This window comes from Dysidea avara, chromosome 10, assembly GCF_963678975.1.
Source record: "Dysidea avara chromosome 10, odDysAvar1.4, whole genome shotgun sequence".
Taxonomy (NCBI): Eukaryota; Metazoa; Porifera; class Demospongiae; order Dictyoceratida; family Dysideidae; genus Dysidea; species Dysidea avara.
Window position 1 is genome coordinate 23,860,454 of NC_089281.1, and position 18,512 is coordinate 23,878,965.

General features: G+C 41.1%; 3 protein-coding genes across 3 annotated transcripts; 2 read left to right on the forward strand and 1 right to left on the reverse strand.

Annotated features, from left to right (window-relative positions):
* Nucleotides 1-252: 252 nt before the first annotated feature.
* Nucleotides 253-2,324, forward strand: LOC136236857 (uncharacterized; the record flags this gene model as incomplete). Its single annotated transcript, XM_066027089.1, has 4 exons — nucleotides 253-631; nucleotides 679-1,874; nucleotides 1,975-2,136; nucleotides 2,190-2,324. Coding segments are annotated over exons 1-4 (1,872 nt in total), but the record flags the coding sequence as incomplete, so codon positions are not given.
* A 40-nt stretch (nucleotides 2,325-2,364) lies between these two features.
* LOC136269293 (uncharacterized) lies at nucleotides 2,365-3,266 on the forward strand. The gene is made up of 3 exons (XM_066064831.1): nucleotides 2,365-2,377; nucleotides 2,526-2,655; nucleotides 2,711-3,266. The coding sequence occupies exons 1-3, from the start codon at nucleotides 2,372-2,374 to the stop codon at nucleotides 3,025-3,027; spliced, it is 453 nt and encodes a 150-aa protein (XP_065920903.1). The 5' UTR covers nucleotides 2,365-2,371; the 3' UTR covers nucleotides 3,028-3,266.
* A 3,556-nt stretch (nucleotides 3,267-6,822) lies between these two features.
* Nucleotides 6,823-12,744, reverse strand: LOC136236858 (uncharacterized). The gene has a single exon (XM_066027090.1). The coding sequence runs from the start codon at nucleotides 12,742-12,744 to the stop codon at nucleotides 6,823-6,825; it is 5,922 nt and encodes a 1,973-aa protein (XP_065883162.1).
* Nucleotides 12,745-18,512: the final 5,768 nt, after the last annotated feature.

An 18,512-nucleotide genomic window follows, 5' to 3' on the forward strand; every position in this document is an offset into this window, starting at 1 on the left:
GGTTTAAAGGTAGGAAGTGATTCTTGCTAGAATAGTGAAGGTTACTAGTCTGGTCAATGGAATAGACTGTTCTTTTTGCTTCAGGATGCTGTATAGAGCTAGTATTAATGCTTGAAAGTTGTACACAGCATTCGTTGATGCTAGTTATGCATGTTTGTGTGATAGTGCTATTTGCATGCTACAAATATAGTGGCTTACACTGAAAGTAGTTGGTTATATAATTAAATACTGTTTTGTAGAGGTAACATTGCTATGGGAAGAAGGTTAAAGTTTGATGTCAGGAAGCAGAAAGATGTCAGAAAGCAGAAACGTTCATCTGAGGATACTAGGAAGATGGGATTGACTGAAAATGTTGTGAAGACTCTAGATCTCTCTCAACCTAAACCTACCATGGTGGATGCTGGAACCCAGACTGAGAATCAGTGGTTCTCTAGTGATGAAGAAGTGCAAACAGAGCTAGAGAAAAGAGAGCCTGTTACTGCTACAGTAGGTACACAGACTGAGCCGGATGTTGTCTCGCAAGTGCACCAAGCAGTGAGGACTGGAAATGAGAAGTTGTGTGAAGGAATTGTTGATGCAAAGTATGCTTCATTGATTGCTAAATGTGATGGTTTATTGAAGGATGCTACAGGTAAGCAATAACACCATCATAACCGTAATAATTTATTCTGAACTCAGGAAAAGTGATTGGCTATGTTGACCAGGTGAATGGAGGGATACACCACGTAGATTGCATAAAACAGATTTCACTGGATTCACAGTCAAGGATATGTCCAAAGTGCAGTAGGTTCCGTGAGAACGTTTTACGTGGTAGACTAGCACGAATTCTCAAAGACAAGAACACTAGTCAATCTGTAGAGGCTAGCAGTCATACAAATTTTCGTTTCCTTACCTCATCTGAGAAGTCCGAAAGAATGAAGAACATGGCAGCCGTGATTCATAATAGGGATCAACAAATTGCTTGTCTCCATGAGAAGATAAACGGACTAGTAGCAAATCAAGGAATAGTAGTTGACCAAGACATTCATACAGATTTAGTTTCCATGATGAAGGAATATGGTGGACTTGCTCAAAAGGATCAGTCTAATCCATTCATGAAAATTTTTTGGGACCAACAGTTAAAGGCAGCTTCCTTGGACTCTACTCGTCAGATGCGCTGGCACCCAGCAGTCATTCGATGGTGCTTGTATTTGCATCACCGTTCAAGTGGATGCTATAAAACCCTCAGAAATTCAGGCTTGTTATACCTCCCAACAGAGAGAACTCTGCAAGATTATCGACATTTTTCACCATCGTCTGCTGGCTTTTCTAAGTCTTTAGATGAGCAATTGTTGGAACAGGTCAACGCTCAGAAGCCAGAAAATCTTGCAAAGTATGTTGGTGTTGTGCTAGATGAAATGTATGTGAAGGAGTCTCTGGTGTATGACAAGCATACCGGATCATTAACAGGCTACGCTGACATGGGTGAGGTGAACAATTTGTTTATGGAACTGGAGCAGGATAAGAAGAGTGCAAATTCCAGACGTCCACTTGCTAAATCTGTACTGGTATTTATGATCAGAGGACTTTTTAACAGCTTGAAGTTTCCTTATGCTCATTTTCCTACTGCAAGCATTACAGGTGCTGAACTATTCCCAATCCTGCGGAAGGTTATTGCACGATTAACTAGACTTGGCTTGCATATCATGACAGTGACATGTGATGGCGCAAGTGAAAACAGGTTGCTGTTTAGTTTGCATGACAAAAACAATGACAAAACCGCATATAGGATCAAGAATGTTTATACCAATACAGGTCATCCTATTTTTTTCATATCAGATCCAAGCCATTTAATCAAAACAATTCGAAATTGTTTTTCAAGAGGAAAATTGTGGGTATGTTTGTAGCTTGCTTAATACTATAGGTTGTATGTGTATTACATTTACTAGCATGCGTGTTTCTGTCCGTGCTTTTATGGCGATAATTTTTTTGCAGTGTAATGGACAGAATATTGACTGGCAGCTCCTGACTAAGTTGTATGAGGCTAATGCTGGACGAATCACTGAGACACCAGGGGTATCTATTGTTCACAAGCTAAAATATGAACATCTTCACCTCACTAATTTTTCAAAGATGCGGGTTGATTTAGCTGTTCAGGTAAATGTCACATCTACAAGTATCTATGTTTATTTTAATTGACTATACTTTAGACTTTGTCGGAGTCAGTGGCAGTTGCGCTAGAGCTGAAGTTTGGGGAAGCTGCTCGTGAAACAGTCAAATTTGTTCGGCTCATGGATCACTTTTTTGACTGTTTCAATGTGTCATCCTTCACAGAAGGAAAGAACACGCGAAAGTGCTTTTATCTCCCTATCATAAGGATAATGATTTCCGAATGGAGGTAGGTTTTGCTGGACATTGTATTTGCAAATTACATAGTGTATCAGATGCCTATGTTTGCAATTTTACTTGAAGCATATCATTATACTCTTGTTTTCTTAGCAAAGCTATTGTGCAATGATATTTAAATGTATGCTGATACATTTCAGTTTCTAAAGGAACTCATAAGCTATCTGGATGAATGGAAAGCTACTGTTGACGGCAGACCTGGGTTTGATGGTGATCAGAAGAAGCACATGTTACTAAGTGCTGCAACTGATAATGGTGTTAGAATCACAGGTGTGTGTGAGTGTTTATACTACATGTCGAGGCTTTAATGTACATTCTACTGTAGTGAAGTCATTTCTGGAACTGGTACCAATTCTTCTGCATATTGATGGAGTATGTGCATTCCTGAGTGAAAAGCTCAGCCAGGATTCTATTGAGAACTACTTTGGGAGGCTGAGACAGCATGGTAGAGCTAATGAAAACCCAACCATCGCCCAAGTTTTAAAAAGCTCTCAAAATATACGAGTGATAAATTCTATTTGGGTAGATGACATTACAGGAAATTGCCGTGGAAGCAAGAGAAAGTCATATGACTTAGAATCTGTTAGCTTTGAATATTTAAATAAGCCTTTGCCAAAGAGACGCAGACACTGTTCATTTTAATGTCACAATAAAATGGTGTATGTATCCATCACAATAATTATGTAACTACTGTTTATCACAATACAACTTTGTTCTCAGGGACTTTGATTTTCCAGTCCCTTTCTTATTTTCTTGCTTGTAGATCTCCATCATAGATGAAGCAAAGGAAAATCCACGGATCGTAATCCATTTATCAATGATATGCTGAAGACACCTTTCATTCTCCTCGTCATCAAATCCTGCCATACACCAATAAAACAGTATATCATCATCATGGATTAGCATGTTTAGTAAATATCTTTTAAAGCTGTCATCCATCTTTGATGCCTTTTTGACATTAAGGTAACATCGGACACAGCATTCAATTGCCAAGAATATCTGATAGGCCTCCGGTGTTATTTTCACTAAGCCACCTCTGTTTATAGCATTCATCCAAGCTGCAGATGGACTGTTTTCATCTGATTTATCAGAACAGACCATTTCAGTCAAGAGTGGTCTAAATTCAGAGCAAACAGGATTCTCCTGTAGCTTCTTCACCACATATCCACCAATGTATCGGACAGCATTTTCCTCCTCAAAACTTAGGTTATCGCTGCCCGAGTCATCAGTTTCCATACTAGTAGTGCCAGTACTGTCAGTATGCAGAACAGCCCTCAATTTATTCTGTACCAAATTATCGAACAGTTCATCAGTAAAATGCTGATAAAACACCGGTTGGTCATCCAACTGGTTAGCTTCTAAAAAGTCCTGCCATTTTTTGGTGAACTCATCAGAATTAGTTAGTATGTTAAATTTCCTCCAAAGACGCTCCTGGTTCAATTCGTTAGGCTTGCCTTTCTTTTGAGCCTTAACAATGATGCCATTTAGTGTTGAAACAATCCAGTGGGAAAATTTCAATGTTGCTTCAGAGGGCAGAGAGCCATAGCACTGAATCATTGCCCTAGCCAGTTCTAAACACTTCCTATTACCCTCCGTGGGTAGTGTCATACTATCATCCGATAAAATACCTCCAAGAACACCTCTTATTAATCGAGTTTCCTCACTAACACAGACATGCCAACTCTCACGCATTAGGCGTGAGTCTCACTCTTTGGCTAGTAATCTCACGCTCTCACGCCTAACCCTCTGTTTCTCACTCTTTCAGCTTAGTTCTCACGCATTTCTCACGCCTGATCTGCTTCGTAATTAGCCCTGTGCTTAAAATTGGGCAGACCTGTGCTTATTTTTGTACTTAGAACATGCGACGACCTTTTTTTTATTTTATTTTATTTTATTTTAACTGCTTTTTAATGCAGGCAAGGCCTGCATTAATGGTCTGTGGGCAACTGGTGCCCACAGCCAGAAAAAGTATACGTACAACTTACATTTACAATTGAATGTATAAAATTACAATGAAATTAAGTTAGCTGGCTAAGGTTATTACATACATTTACATTTGGTATATAGTTGAACTATCCTATAATTTTAAAACTTACATGTGTATTTAATAATAAACTTACTTATATAGCTAAGTACTTATTTTAAGAGAGAGCGAGAAGAAAAAAAAATTAATTACTGCTGAAGTTTGGTGGACGAGGAGACTTGGAGCAGGTACTACAAGGGCAAACAAAGTGCATACTGTGATGATTGTCAGAGTTAAAATTGTTTGTAAAATGCTGCCAAAAGATCTTGAGTAACTGTGATTTAATGGTGGAAAAAGGTTGATTTAAGTCAAGTACTGTTTTTTTTTTTTGGTCTTCACTACCAAAAATCCTGGAGCTGCACTTGAATCTGGTCCACACTGCTGGTAGTGTTTGAGGTCTCACTCCTAAAATTGTTCAGAGGTTGGCATCTCTGCTAACATGTCGCTGATCTTCACCACTGGTTCCTCCAGCCATTGCGATTTACGAGCACGTGAACTGGACCGGTTCCAATTGAGTACAGTCCGGCGAGCGCCTAACGGGTGTGAAGAGAATGTGTTAATGTGTCGGTTTCTAATCCCGGGTAAGGACTATATTATCTATCCTTCAGCCCACCACTGCACATGTATTTGGGTGGCTGCCCTGTTGCATTGACACTAGAGTTGTTCCGTTTCCCGGGAAAACCAATATCCGATATATTTTTATCTTGTTTTACCGATAGTTAACCGATACCCGATTGTAGGTCTCTACAATTATACTTGTGCACACTCCATTAAAAGTAGAGCTAGTAAAGCCAATTCTGTGAAATTATAAGGTAAATGCGGGTATTTCCGGACAGCGTACAATTCCGGACACTTTGGTACCTTTATCAAGCTAGTCGAGGAATGAAACAACGGATTGCCTTGAAATTTCTGCTGTGAATAGCTATTCTTATAGGGATTATAAAAATCGAAAAGTATGTTCTAGATGATTCATTCTTGGGTACTATACACGAAGTGTCCGGAATTGTGCGCTGTCCGGAAATACCCGCATTTACCTTACACTTATCAAAGTTAGGGTCCGCAATCCGAAAAATCAACTTCTACAAATCAATCCCCCTACCATAGTGGGATGTTCATTGTAGTATCCCATTGTTTGATCCACCATGAAACCGGAGGCACGATTGTTGTCTTCATAGAAATATCATTTTCAGTATCTCACAAGATGCAAGATTTATTTTTAAAATTTCGTGCTCCACACAAAGGACCGGATGAAACTTGCTACTTAGCTAAATCGTATCCAGAGTTGTTGTACTTGAAAACTACGCACAGAAATAAGTAAATGATTTGTTGGGTGCCCGGCACAGTGTTGCTTTCTTTGAAAAAAACAGACAAAGAAATACGAAGTTTCGAATTCAAATTGCTCTACCACCCAGGGCAAGAGAAGCCAACTATTCCTCATAGTGTTTCGATACGGTTGGGTGCATAGTCTGTCTATGCTGTTAGTTTGGAAAAGATCTGAGACTTCTCACTATCTGGGTGACGAGCATCAAAATTTTCTGCAGCATCAAAGAATTGTGTCGCACTTTCTATCCATTTCCAGCGCTTCTGCAGCCACAACAATCACCAATTATAGATTAAAACTATGGCAAAAGATGTCTCTGAAAATTTGGTAATAGCGGTTGTCAATTATTGTTTCATCCACAGCTTCCACGCTTCGCTCTAAGCTATGCACCAAGGGAGGCAGCAAAATCGTCCAAATTTGACTTCACCTCTCACGCTCCACAGCAGCTTCAAATCTTCACTAGATCACCCTACATCACCATTATGCTTCAAAACATCCCAAAACAAAACAAAAAATTCACAAAATCTTTCATTTTGATTCGAGCTGGGTGGAGCTCCTGGTGAGCTGCTGGTATACTGCATCATATGAAATCACAGAAATACTAACTACTACTACTACCAAACGTTTTGAACTATCTTTTATCATCATTCTAAACAAAATTAAGTGACCAGTGTGGCATCAGAAGTACTGGAAAGCACTTTGGTACCACTACGAGAATCCCTTGAAATGACGCACAAAAATTTTGACGTTCTTCACCCAGATGGTGAGAAGTCTCAAATCCTTTCCAGACTAACAGCATAGACAGACTATGCATCCAACCTTATCACATCACTATGAGGAAGAGTTGGCTTTTCTTATCTTGGCTGGTGTAAGTTACTCTGTGGAGGGTTCGTATCAGCGTCCTCGCGGGTGCTCGTCACGTCCCAACCCTGTACCCCAACAACATGTTCAGTCGCGTGATACCTCGTGATTCTAATATTTTCAAGCATATGTAAGTACACAACACTCCCCCCGTTGACCAGGTTACAGGCTGGTCAACCAAGGATAAATCAACAGCTTAACTAGAAATGTCTTACATACATACATACAAGTGTTAAACATTATTCAGTTGAGAAACCATGGTCTTCATCCACTCTCTAGCTTTCTGTGCTGCAGCTCGTTTGGGTCGGTTACTGGTAACTGTGTCTCCTACCACAGGTGTCTCTTCTATAACTTCTGTATTCTTTATTCCATCACTCCTCAACTCGTCTTCCTTGGGGGTGCTCCTATCTTGGCAAGAGATCTCCAATGGGTAGATACACTTTAGTGGTCGTCTCAGGATGGTAGTTGAAGATCTTGAGGGGACACGTATCATTGCACCTCTAATCTGCTTGTCTGATCCCTTCAGAAGCCTTTCAATCCTTGCTAATTTCCAGAAACTTCTAGAGTTATTGTCGTCATGTAGGAGCACAACATCGCCTTCTTTCAATTCTTGCTGAGACATACATTGAGTAGTGCCATTGCGTCGATGAGATTCTCGTAGTTCAAGCAGATATTCAGATCTCCACCGCTTCCAGAAGTGAGACATTATACGATCAAGGTACCTTACTCTCTTGCTCAATGCTACTTGTGAGACCTCAGGTGGACTCTCCTCGCCCACAGCTGGAGGGCTCAGTAAACGACGTCCAATAAGAAGGTGAGATGGTGTGAGTGGTTCCTCTATGTCTTCTGTAGATACATATGAGAGGGGACGTGAGTTCAAGATCATCTCTGCTTCAGTGACAACAGTCATCAATTCATCATAGGTAATGTTAGCTCGGCCAATGGTTTTCTTAAGGCATCTCTTCATAGCTCTGATCATCCTTTCAAATATTCCACCTGACCAGGGAGCCTTCTCTAAATTGAATGACCATTCCACACCAACACTGGAGCTGAGTTCTTGCACTCTGTCGTGCCTACATAACATGTTGATGTTCTTGGCTGCTGCCTTAAAGGTCTTGCCATTGTCTGAAATCATTCTCTGAGGGATGCCCCGTCTAGCAACAAATCTCTTAAAACAGCGCAGGAAGCTGTCTGTGGTCATGTCAGGGACAAGTTCTAAATGAACAGCTCGGACAATACAGCATGTGTATAAACATATCCATACCTTTCTGGTTTTGACCAAACCTTGCGTCTTAACATACAATGGGCCTGCAAAATCCACACCAGTGTATGAAAATGGAGGCAACTCAGTGACTCTGAACTCGGGAAGAGGAGGAGGTGGTGGTAAGCTGTAAGGATGTCCTTCTAGTTTCCGGCAGATAAAACATCGGTGAATGACTCTTCTAACGAACTGACGACCCTTAACAATCCAATATTTGGACCTGACTTCAGTCAAGGTCTCCTTGACACCATTATGCATGACCTTCCTGTGTGCTTCTTCAACGATCATTGTTGTCAATGGGTGCTCTCTAGTCAGTAGTGCAGGGTACTTAGAAGTGTAAGAAATGTCAGCATTTCCCAACCTTCCCTTACATCGCCACACTCCCGCTTCCCGAAAGAGCACAAATTGTTGCTCCCACATCTTAAAGTTCTGAACTTTCTTTAAACAAGACTGTGCCTCTCTGACCCAAAGAGCCTCAGCTGCCTGTAGCTCTGATGCTCCCAGTGTGGCTGGCATCCTGAGCTCTTGTCGTTGGATCTTGGCCTTCAATGTTGTGCAAAACCTCAACACATATGCTGTAACTCGCAGCAACTTGCCTAGGGTACCAAACCGTGCACAGTCCATGATGTTTCCAACACCACCACAATCAGTTGATACTACCATTACATGTTGGGACGTAACTCTTATTTCCTTCATGCATTCTTCAGGAGTGATCAGCTCATCTTCGCCTTCTGGTTCTACTTCAGTCAGCCACTGGGGGCCATATCTCCACATAACACTTCCCACTAAATCAGAAGGTGACACACCTCTCGAAGGAAGATCAGCTGGATTGTCTTCCCCAGGACAAAACCTCCACTGGTCATGTGGTACCAATCTCCTGATAGTGTTGACCCTGTTCTGCACAAAAGGTTTCCACTCTTTCGTAACTCCCTTAATCCAACATAACGCGACCTTAGAGTCAGTATAGCATGTCACTGAATCTGTAGGCATGTCATCCTTTAATGCATCTGTTACGGTGGTGATTAGATTGGCAAGCAGGAGTGCTGATAAGAGTTCTAGACGTGGTATAGTTTGTTTGCTCACTGGAGCAACCCTGGTCTTGGACGCGACAAAGCTTGTTGTGATCCCACAAGGCGTCTCGATCTTCACATAGACCACTGCAGCGTAAGCACCAAGTGATGCATTGCAAAATCCATGAAAGCTGCACCTACTTGCTTCCTCTGTGACACTCCAGACATAGCATCTTGGGATAGAGGTCACAACTCCCTTAAATCCAGACAACAAAGAGTTCCACTTGATCAATAACTGGCCACTAAGGGGCTCATCCCACTCCACTTTACTTGCACATAATTCTTGGAAAAACATCTTTAACTTCACAATAACCGGTGACATAAATCCAAGAGGATCATAGAGTCTAGCAGTTACGCCAACTATCTGCCGCTTCGTGGCCTTCAAGCTATTCATTACGTTGGCAAGTTCATTGAGGTCAAATATTAAGGTGTCTTGAACAAAGTTCCACTTAACCCCCAATATCTTCTGTTCACCATCTGAATGCTGCTTGCTACCAAGTACGTCCTTGGTGTAACTCTTGTCTTCTTCAACAACATTAGGTGTATCATGGGTCAAGCCTTCATTGCTTCCTTCTAACTGTTCTACGCGACGGCTGAGTGACGTTGAATTTGATACAAACTTGCGCAGATTGAAGCCTCCTCTAGCTAAAATCTCCTTGGACCTTGTAAAAAACTGAAAGGCAGAATCGTCATCATCCGCACCAGCACTAATGTCATCAACATAAATTGACCTCATAAACAAGCTGACTAAGTCTGGTTCTTGTACACTGTATTGTTCCATATGGTGCTTAATGGTTGCATTCAAGAGGAACGGGCTAGCTGATACACCAAACACCACCCTAGTAAACCTCAGAACAGTAACATGTGGCACATCATCATTTACATCCTTCACCCACAAGAACCTCAGAGCGTCACGATCTTCATCTCTCACAGCAATCATCAAGAAGGCCTTCTCTATGTCAGCTGCTACTGCCACTCGATGAACTCTGAAGCGCAGTAGAATGTCCATAATCTTCTGCCCTGATTTAGGTCCTGTATACAAGCAGTCATTCAAAGAGGGACCATGTGTTCGAGAAGATGCATCGTATACAACTCTGAGTTTTGTTGTAGTCTTGTCTTCCCGGAGGACAGCATGGTGTGGTAAATAGTGTATACGGTTGTGGGTTGGTGTCTTTGATTCTATGGGTTCAACAATTCCTCTCCTAATCTGGTCACGTATTACGGCATCATACTGTAGAAGGATCTTGGAATCGTGTCTAAGCCGCTTGAGAAGTCCAGCTAGTCGCTTTAGGGAGAGATCATAATTGTCAGGTAAAGCAGCGTGTGACTCCTTCCATGGAAGGGAGACCTCATATCTTCCACCACTAAAACGAATGGTGGTTTCAAACTCGGTGTATACTGTGGCTTCATTCGGCCGAATACCAAGTGACTCAAGATCCCAGAACAGTTTCAACTTCCTGTCTAACTCTTGGTCTGTGTCTTGTGAAACATATGCATCAGTTGTCATGGTGTGTGTTACTACAAGATTGGTGGAGGTGTGAGAAGAGATTCCTTCAACTGGACCAGCTAGAACCCAACCAAGCCTTGTGCGAACAGCTGTAGGACCGACCTCAGCGCTAACAATATCACCGGTCACCAGCTTCCAATAATGGTCTGACCCAACAAGTACATCAACACTTAACTCATCTTGTTCATTTGCATAGTCTGCCAATTCTAAATTCGCCAGATGGGGATAGTTCTCTGAAGCATATAAAGTGGGCTGGCTAGTTAACGGCTCACAGATAAAGGGAACTGTCAAGACTGAGAACTGCAGGCTTCGTCTGTCCTTCGTTACCATACCAAGTGACACCACATCGCAAACCTGCCTTGCTTCTGACTGGGAGCCGAAGGTCCTAATTAACATTGTTTCTGAGCACTGTGGGGACAGAGACAAGGCATCAGCAAATTCTTGTGTTATATATGATCGTTGGCTGCCACTATCGAACATAATTCTAGCTTCTAGCCTCCTCTGGGGATCAGTAATCTTAAACACTAAGGCTCTAGCAGTTTGTAGTAACACAGGTGCCCTAACTGAGCCACAATAAGCTGATGTAGTGGCAATTACTTCAGTGTTTGGTCTCGTCACCCTGGTTAGATTTAAAGCTTCTCCTTGCTGATGGTTTGATGCTACATCTTGAGTTACTGCCTCTCTAGTGTTGTTTGCAGAGGAACCATCACAGATACTAGCATGGTGCCTACCTCCACACCTGCTACATCTTCCATTTGAACGACATTCCCGGCTCATGTGATTCTTTCGTAAGCAGTTAAAACATCTCCCAGACCTTCGCAGAATCTGCTTACGAGCTGCAACATCGACTACTGTCTTACAGGAAGTCGACGAATGGTTCTGACGACAATACGAGCACTTAGGTTGGGATGTACCACTAGATAACAGTGCAGCAGCAGTGGATATGTCTGTGCGAGTCCTCCGCAGATTATGAGTGCCCATGGAAGCTCTTTCCCTGGCATCAATTTCTCTATCAATTAACTGCATGAGTCCATCTAGGTTCCACTCCTCATCATGTACCTCACGATTCACCAGGAGCCGAAATTCCTGGGGCAATTTGGCCATTAGTACAGAAGACATTAGACTACCGTAGGAGGCTGCAGGTACCCCCAGAGATCGCAGACCCCTGATCTGTGACTCTACCATGTCATGAAGGTGTCTGAGACCTTTCAAGTTGTTGTGGGATGTAATAGCATCAATACTTAACAAGTTCTCCATATGCTTATCCACAATGAGTCGTTTGTTACCAAATCGCTTCTTCAAAATTTGTACTGCTTCTGTGTAATTAGCGGCTGTCAGCTTCAGTCCACTCACAGCTTCCGATGCAGGCCCTTCTAACAATGACTTTAAATAATTAAATTTGTCAATGTTCGATAATCCTGGGTTACTATCAATGGATGACTGAAAGGTGTCCCAAAACGTAGACCATTGTGTAATGTCTCCGTTGAATCTCTTTAAGGACAATTTGGGTAATTTCACCTTTGCAACGTGCTCTATGGATGTTGCTATTGGTGTATGGCCAGCAGGTGGAAGTGGGGGCAGACGGAGAGGGCTACTAAACATCATTCCATGATCTGTTGAAATTGTAGCTACACTTGGTATGGCAGGTGGGTATAGTGAGGGAACACTAAATATGGGAGTTGATAGTCGTGGTAGTTCTATTGAAGCCATAACAGTTGTCAGAGCACTAGAAACTGTACTGGTGACTGCAATTGATGTGGAAGTAGTGTGTGATTCGACAGCTGAGCTCACTGTAGTAGATGGTATCACATTGGTATGTGACTCGTCAGCTGAGCTCACTGTGGTAGGTGATGTCAAAATGGTATGTGAATCACCAACTGAGCTCAAAATAGTAGAGGATGGACTGTCACTGGTTGGAGCAGAGACAGAGGTAGCGGTAGGTTCTGTGACAGCACTGCTGACGTCGTCAGTTTCAAGTGTGGGAGGTTCAGGTGGTTGATCTCGCTTAGATTTCCTACTGTCAACAGCAGCAGTAGCATCAATAATAGCTACTTGGATCCTCTCTCTAAATACATCTGCCTGCTCAATCTCATCATCAACTTCTGTATCCTCTACAAGTTCTAAAATCTCATCATCCAACTGTTTTAGGGTATCACGTTTCTCATTAAGAGTAATTCTGCACTGCTCTAGCTTAGTTAAGATACCATCAGGGTTTTCTGTGGACTCTATGGCCTCATACAGAGTAACAATTGTACGTTTGGTGGATGAGCGATGCCCACCTCTGACCTTCTTTTTTCTACTCAAGCCTTCTGCCATATTCAGATTAGCCTACTGCTAGTTACTTCTATATAGTAGTACTCACGTACTCCACGGTTCGGTGTGTCCTATGGTAGCAAGCGGCTCACCAGGATTCCCGCCAATCTTCACTCTCCAATTGGAGAGCACCAACTAAATACAAGGCAGACAAAAACAGACTAATCCGTAACACACTTTGGGACTCGCCTCTTCAGGTACCATTCACCCGGTACCAAGGAATTCTCGTTTGTGGTTCGGATGCAAGTCTCCCACGAAGGCTTGCTCGCGGGTGTACTAAGGTAAATGCAGGTATTTCCGGACAGCGCACAATTCCGGACACTTCGTGTATAGCACCCAAGAATGAATCAACTAGAACACACTTTTCGATTTTTATAATCCCTATAAGAATAGCTATTCACAGCAGAAATTTCAAGGCAATCCGTTGTTTCGTTCCTCGGCTAGCTTGATAAAGGTACCCAAGTGTCCGGAATTGTACGTTGTCCGGAAATACCCGCATTTACCTTAGTGGTTGAGCGATGAATCGGTAGAACGCTGTCTCCGGCTCGAAGGACCATGTAAGTTACTCTGTGGAGGGTTCGTATCAGCGTCCTCGCGGGTGCTCGTCACGTCCCAACCCTGTACCCCAACAACATGTTCAGTCGCGTGATACCTCGTGATTCTAATATTTTCAAGCATATGTAAGTACACAACAGCTGGTAGGGCAGTTTGAATTTGAAAATTCGTGTTTTGTTTTCTGCTTTTTGAGAGAAAGCAACCCTGTGCCGGTAACCCAGTCAATCATTTGCTTATTACTGTGCGTACTTTTTAACTACAGTAACTCTAGATAATACCTAGCTAAGCAGTAAGTTCTATCCTGTTCTTTGTGTAGAGCACGAAATTTTAAAAATAATTTTTGCATCTCACGAAATACTAAAATCGATAGTTCTGTGAAGACAACAATCGTGCCTCCGGTTTCATAGTGGATCTAGCAATGGGATACTACAATGAACATCCCACAATGGTAGGGGGATTGATTTGTGAAAGTTAATTTTTCGAATTGCGGACCCTATCAAAGTTGCTAGTCAGACAAGTGGGCTAGGGCCTGAACCATCACTGTTTATCTTTGTGGTTACCACAAACCATAAACAAATTACTCAAGTACATACCAGAGCCTTTGACACCAGCCCTCCAGTGGTGCTGAAACTGAATAGACTAGTAATCTGCTGGCCACAGCCCATTACAACTGATTTCTGATTATGGTAAAAACAGCTAATTATCAGCTTCTACGATTACTGATCTGATTATCAGTACAACTCTTAATTGACGCAGGACCGCTTTAAGTATCGCTTTAAGTATCGGCATGACCAAGTTTTACACTGCTTAAGTAGTGAACTTTGTAAACTTTAAACTGAAGTGAACATGGTATGTTGCCTTGTCTGGATTGCGAGCTAGTGACTCCCCACAGGCTACAGTTTCCCCTTTTCTCCTTATCACCCCATATCACCCTGACATCGTCCTTTACAATTGGAGAAGTAACTCAGTTGCCTTGTTAGAACTTACATGTCCCTTGGACTCAGTTGAACACCTTGAATCTGCAAGGGATTGCAAGCAAGGAATAAAGAATACCAAGAATTGCCTGAATTTGATCACCTGGAAATACCCAATTTTTACAGCACCATTGAATTAAGTATTTTAGGCCACTTCTTGCCATCCTCTTTATCTTATTTTCAAAACTGTGTTAACTTTATTCAGAATGAACTAAATCCAGCTGCAGACGTGTTTTTGATTTGGCAACTAGACTAAGAGTAACAGTTTCTTCTAGAAGAATCTTCTTGGCAAGAGATAGCCCAGAATGGTTAGGGGTAATTTCTTTCAATTTTACTGTATTTCCTTGCCACACCCACTTCTGGAGTAATTAGCCACACCTATCTGTGGCTGTGTGTGTGCCCGAGGACTTACTCACCTAACTTAAGTACATTTTATTCAATGTTGGTTTTCTCTCTGTAGTTTGTAATCAGCTTGTTATGTGCATGTCTTATTTAGCTTTGTTTTTCTTTGTAGTTGTAATTGTATACTTATTTCTTTGTTGGTTTTTGTAATGTAGATGTATGTGTTCTCACTCCGTGAGGAATAATGGCTGTGCCGATTACCGTGAGGTTAAATCAATCAATAGTCCAGATATAACTGCTGCTCATTAAGTGAGCTAAAGAGCAGCAGTTATACTGGAGTGTGAAACATCTGGTATGCATGCATGTGGTAGTCTCATGTGGCCAGACTATAGATATCATGGATAATATATAATTATGTTGCACTTAGATTGGAAACGCGTGTATAGAATGTATTACCAATAGCATACAATGCAATGTCACAATATTTTATGGACTTTGTAGTGGAGAATAGTGCGATTCTCTCTTAGTTTCAGAACGTTTTTGAAATGTATAGGATTTAGAAATGTCTTGTTATCATCTCTAAATTTGTTTTGTTGTTGGGCGTTGTGTAGTCTGATAACTGTGGTTAGTAAATTGCTCTGGTATGTTTGTGTAGGGTAATCTCTAACTAGGTAATGGTGAAAAAAAGGATAGCATAACTGTGTTTTATTTCTTTAGCTATTGAAACCCAATGTTGGATAAGTCAATACTGATTTATCAAGTGGATGAAGCATGAATGTAACAGAAGGTGTGTGTAGGCAAATCATGGTAGTGGGAGTGTGTACTAACACACGCTTGGCACACACATGAAAGAGCAGTATCTGTTCTGTTTCTTTTTCAGCACAATGTGGTGAGTTAGCATTGTGTCACAGTGAAACATTTGCAATTGACAACAGAAACTACTGGTACGCACTCACAGAAACTCAAACGGGACTCTTCATTCCATAAAGAATAAGTACTAGAATCAGTTTCATATAAAACATTGTCTTTCTCTGCGTGAATGGCTAGTTTCACCATGAATTAAGTTTTCCCCGTAAACTTTATTACAAGGAATGTTTCACTGTTTTGTACGATTTACGGAGTTGTTTCCAATACATGTGCAACTTATATGTTATCCGTGCTATAGATATTGCACTCCTGTACATTATTCATTGGGTAGGGAAAAAAAGGATATGGCCCACCATTGTAATTAGTGGTTACATCACAGGTGTAGTAGGTCACTACCTTCTTGGGATAGAAATCAATCGAAGTATCTGCAAAATCCAAGATTATGACCTGTAACTCTTAGTACCCTTGGTACTTTATCACAATACATAATCATGATTTCAACACTTGATGTTTTATGCAGTGTTATTAACAGTTTTTACACACTGTAATATTTATCCCTATTTTTGGCCCTATTTCACGTTTACCCTTATGGTTAGAGATGTTCAAATTTAACATACTGCTGTGACTGATCCAACCAGAATATTGGGCGGCCAATCAGAATCGAGAAGTTGCACAATCACATGAATGTTTTGGAAATAGACGAAAAAGCAGACAATTTAAAGCCGTTCAGTAGAAATTATTGACCTAGTTTGTTCAAGAGATTAGTTGTCACGTTGTGTTTTCCGATCTCACCTTAAAGGATGAAGAGTCGTGACTCAACGTTTCACCAGAAATGAAATGCTACCCTCTACTAATACTCATAGTAGAAGAGATCACATCTACTAAACGCCCTGTTCTGACTTTTACTTTATTCCTAGAATGGTTTTCACTGTTTTAAAACTCCTCAATTCTGGCTCACGCTAATGTGCAAACACCGTCTGGTGACAATGCTTGGCCCAGAAGTACGATCCAGTATTTTGGCTGGCCAATCTGGCTGGGCTTGAGACTATTTCCGCCCATGGTTGCTTTTATAGCTCACCTCTATTTTGTTGTATGGTTAGAAATGTCATCCGCTCACACATTTCTGTGACTTCTCGTAGCATACCCAGCCTTGATTGCTGTATAACAGAGAGCATAAGGTGGCTCAATCATGGCAAAGTATGTATATTTTATAATTAAGTTTTGTATCTGTGTTATGGATTTTTATTTACGGAGACCAAACAAGTGATAGCTAAAACTTCCTTACACCACAGTAGTAGTCATCCATCGACAAAGAAGTCACATATCAAGCATGTTAAATTTGAACATCTGGGTGTGCATGAAATAGGGCAAAACTCACACCTTGACTACCACTCAACTGATTAAATATGAAATTTAGGGTGTAAAAAACTAACTGTAAGATCCATAAAGTATAGCTAGCAGCAAGGTCAGGAGCTTTAAAATAAAACTAAAACAGAACTGTACTGTACTGATAAACCAATACATACCGTATCAGTGACTGATGTGGAAATTTTGACAAAATGGGTGGGTCCCAATATTGTTACCAAAAACCCATATGATATACCATTAAGTGTGCTCTCATGAGAAAACCTACTTTACCAATCAAACTACCAATGCTCACAGAAGAAGGTTGAACTCCAGTACAGTGGAACTTCAGTTATCTGGATCCCACTTATCCGGACTCTTGGTTAACCGAACTACGGAAATGACTGCTCTATTAGAGTAGTGACTGTTCTATTAAGGTAGTTGATAATACCAATATTTTTAAGTTCCTTTAAGGTAATTTATACACAGTTTCAGAGATATGAACTTTTCAGACTTATGGACTACCCCTGGTCCCAAGAGGTTTGGATATCTGAGGTTCCACTGTATTGTGATAAAAGGTCAAGGCTATCGAGAGTTACAGCTTGTAGTCTCAGCTTGTAGTCTCATATTGCAGATCAATTTCTATAAAGGAATTTATCGCCACTGCAGTTGTATTCAAGTGAGAATTAGTCTGACATGTAACATCAGTTAACAAATTATTTTGAAGATTTTTTACATTGGAAACCCTATCCATTGTCTCGAATAGTGGCCTGTCTTGCAAGAAACTAGCATCCTAGGCAAAAAGCCATCTACACATTTATTTCTTTGAAATAACTTGATCCCAGGCTACTGGGTCTTGGTGAAAGTTGCTTGAAAGCATACGGTAATACTACTTCACTGGTGGATGAACTAGAATGTACGTAGTATGACCCTGAAACCTGCCCATTATTGACCAGCCACATTGCAGCAATTTGAATTCAAAGTGTCTCTTCAATCCTTTTTATACAAAGACTGCAAGCAATGAGCACAAAATGAAATTATTACAGAAGTGCATAATCATGAAACCAAACAATAAACTCTTCTTGCCATGGGGAATGATGACACAAGGGTTTTGTCGTTAGCACTTTCCTTCACAAGAAGTACTCTAATATTTATTATCATTTTTCTCATTGTGGTTAATGCATTCTACTGTAAAGTACTTGTTTAGTGGCCAGGTCCAGAAAGTTCAGATGCATCTTCCACACTATTCCATAGAATCAATTTTTGTTAATAGAGCCACCTCATTAATAAGGCCAGTGGCCACTTGCTGCAGAACCAAACTGATAAAACTAACACAATATTCCCTCACTAAAGGGACCAGCTGAGCAGGCAGTCAAGGTGTCACTGCAAAGGTAGCTGCTCCTGAGTACCTGTCAAAAGCTATGTCAATAGTTTTGGCATTGTGCTTCATGCTTTAGCAGCCATTATGCCTGAAGTATTGAATAAATCTGTGTGTACTGATGAAACCTGTAGTATATATACAGTATTTAGCTGTTATAGCAACTACCGTAAACGGGGAAAGTTTTGAAAGTTTCACAGTTAAAGCTTACTGAGACTATTCGTGGTAAAAGTTTTGCGATAGAGCTTAAACATAGCTATACAGTACAGTGTAAATTATTGATTTAGTGGGGAAACTTTCGCAGTTTGCTT

What these genes read in the sequence shown, in the direction of transcription:
- LOC136269293 (XM_066064831.1), top strand. An exon ending in TAATGGTGTTAGAATCACAG is followed by an intron (nt 2,656 to 2,710) that starts GTGTGTGTGAGT and finishes ATTCTACTGTAG; the next exon opens with TGAAGTCATTTCTGGAACTG.
- LOC136236858 (XM_066027090.1), bottom strand. Translation starts at nt 12,744, where the DNA reads ATGGCAGAAGGCTTGAGTAGAAAAAAGAAGGTCAGAGGTGGGCATCGC.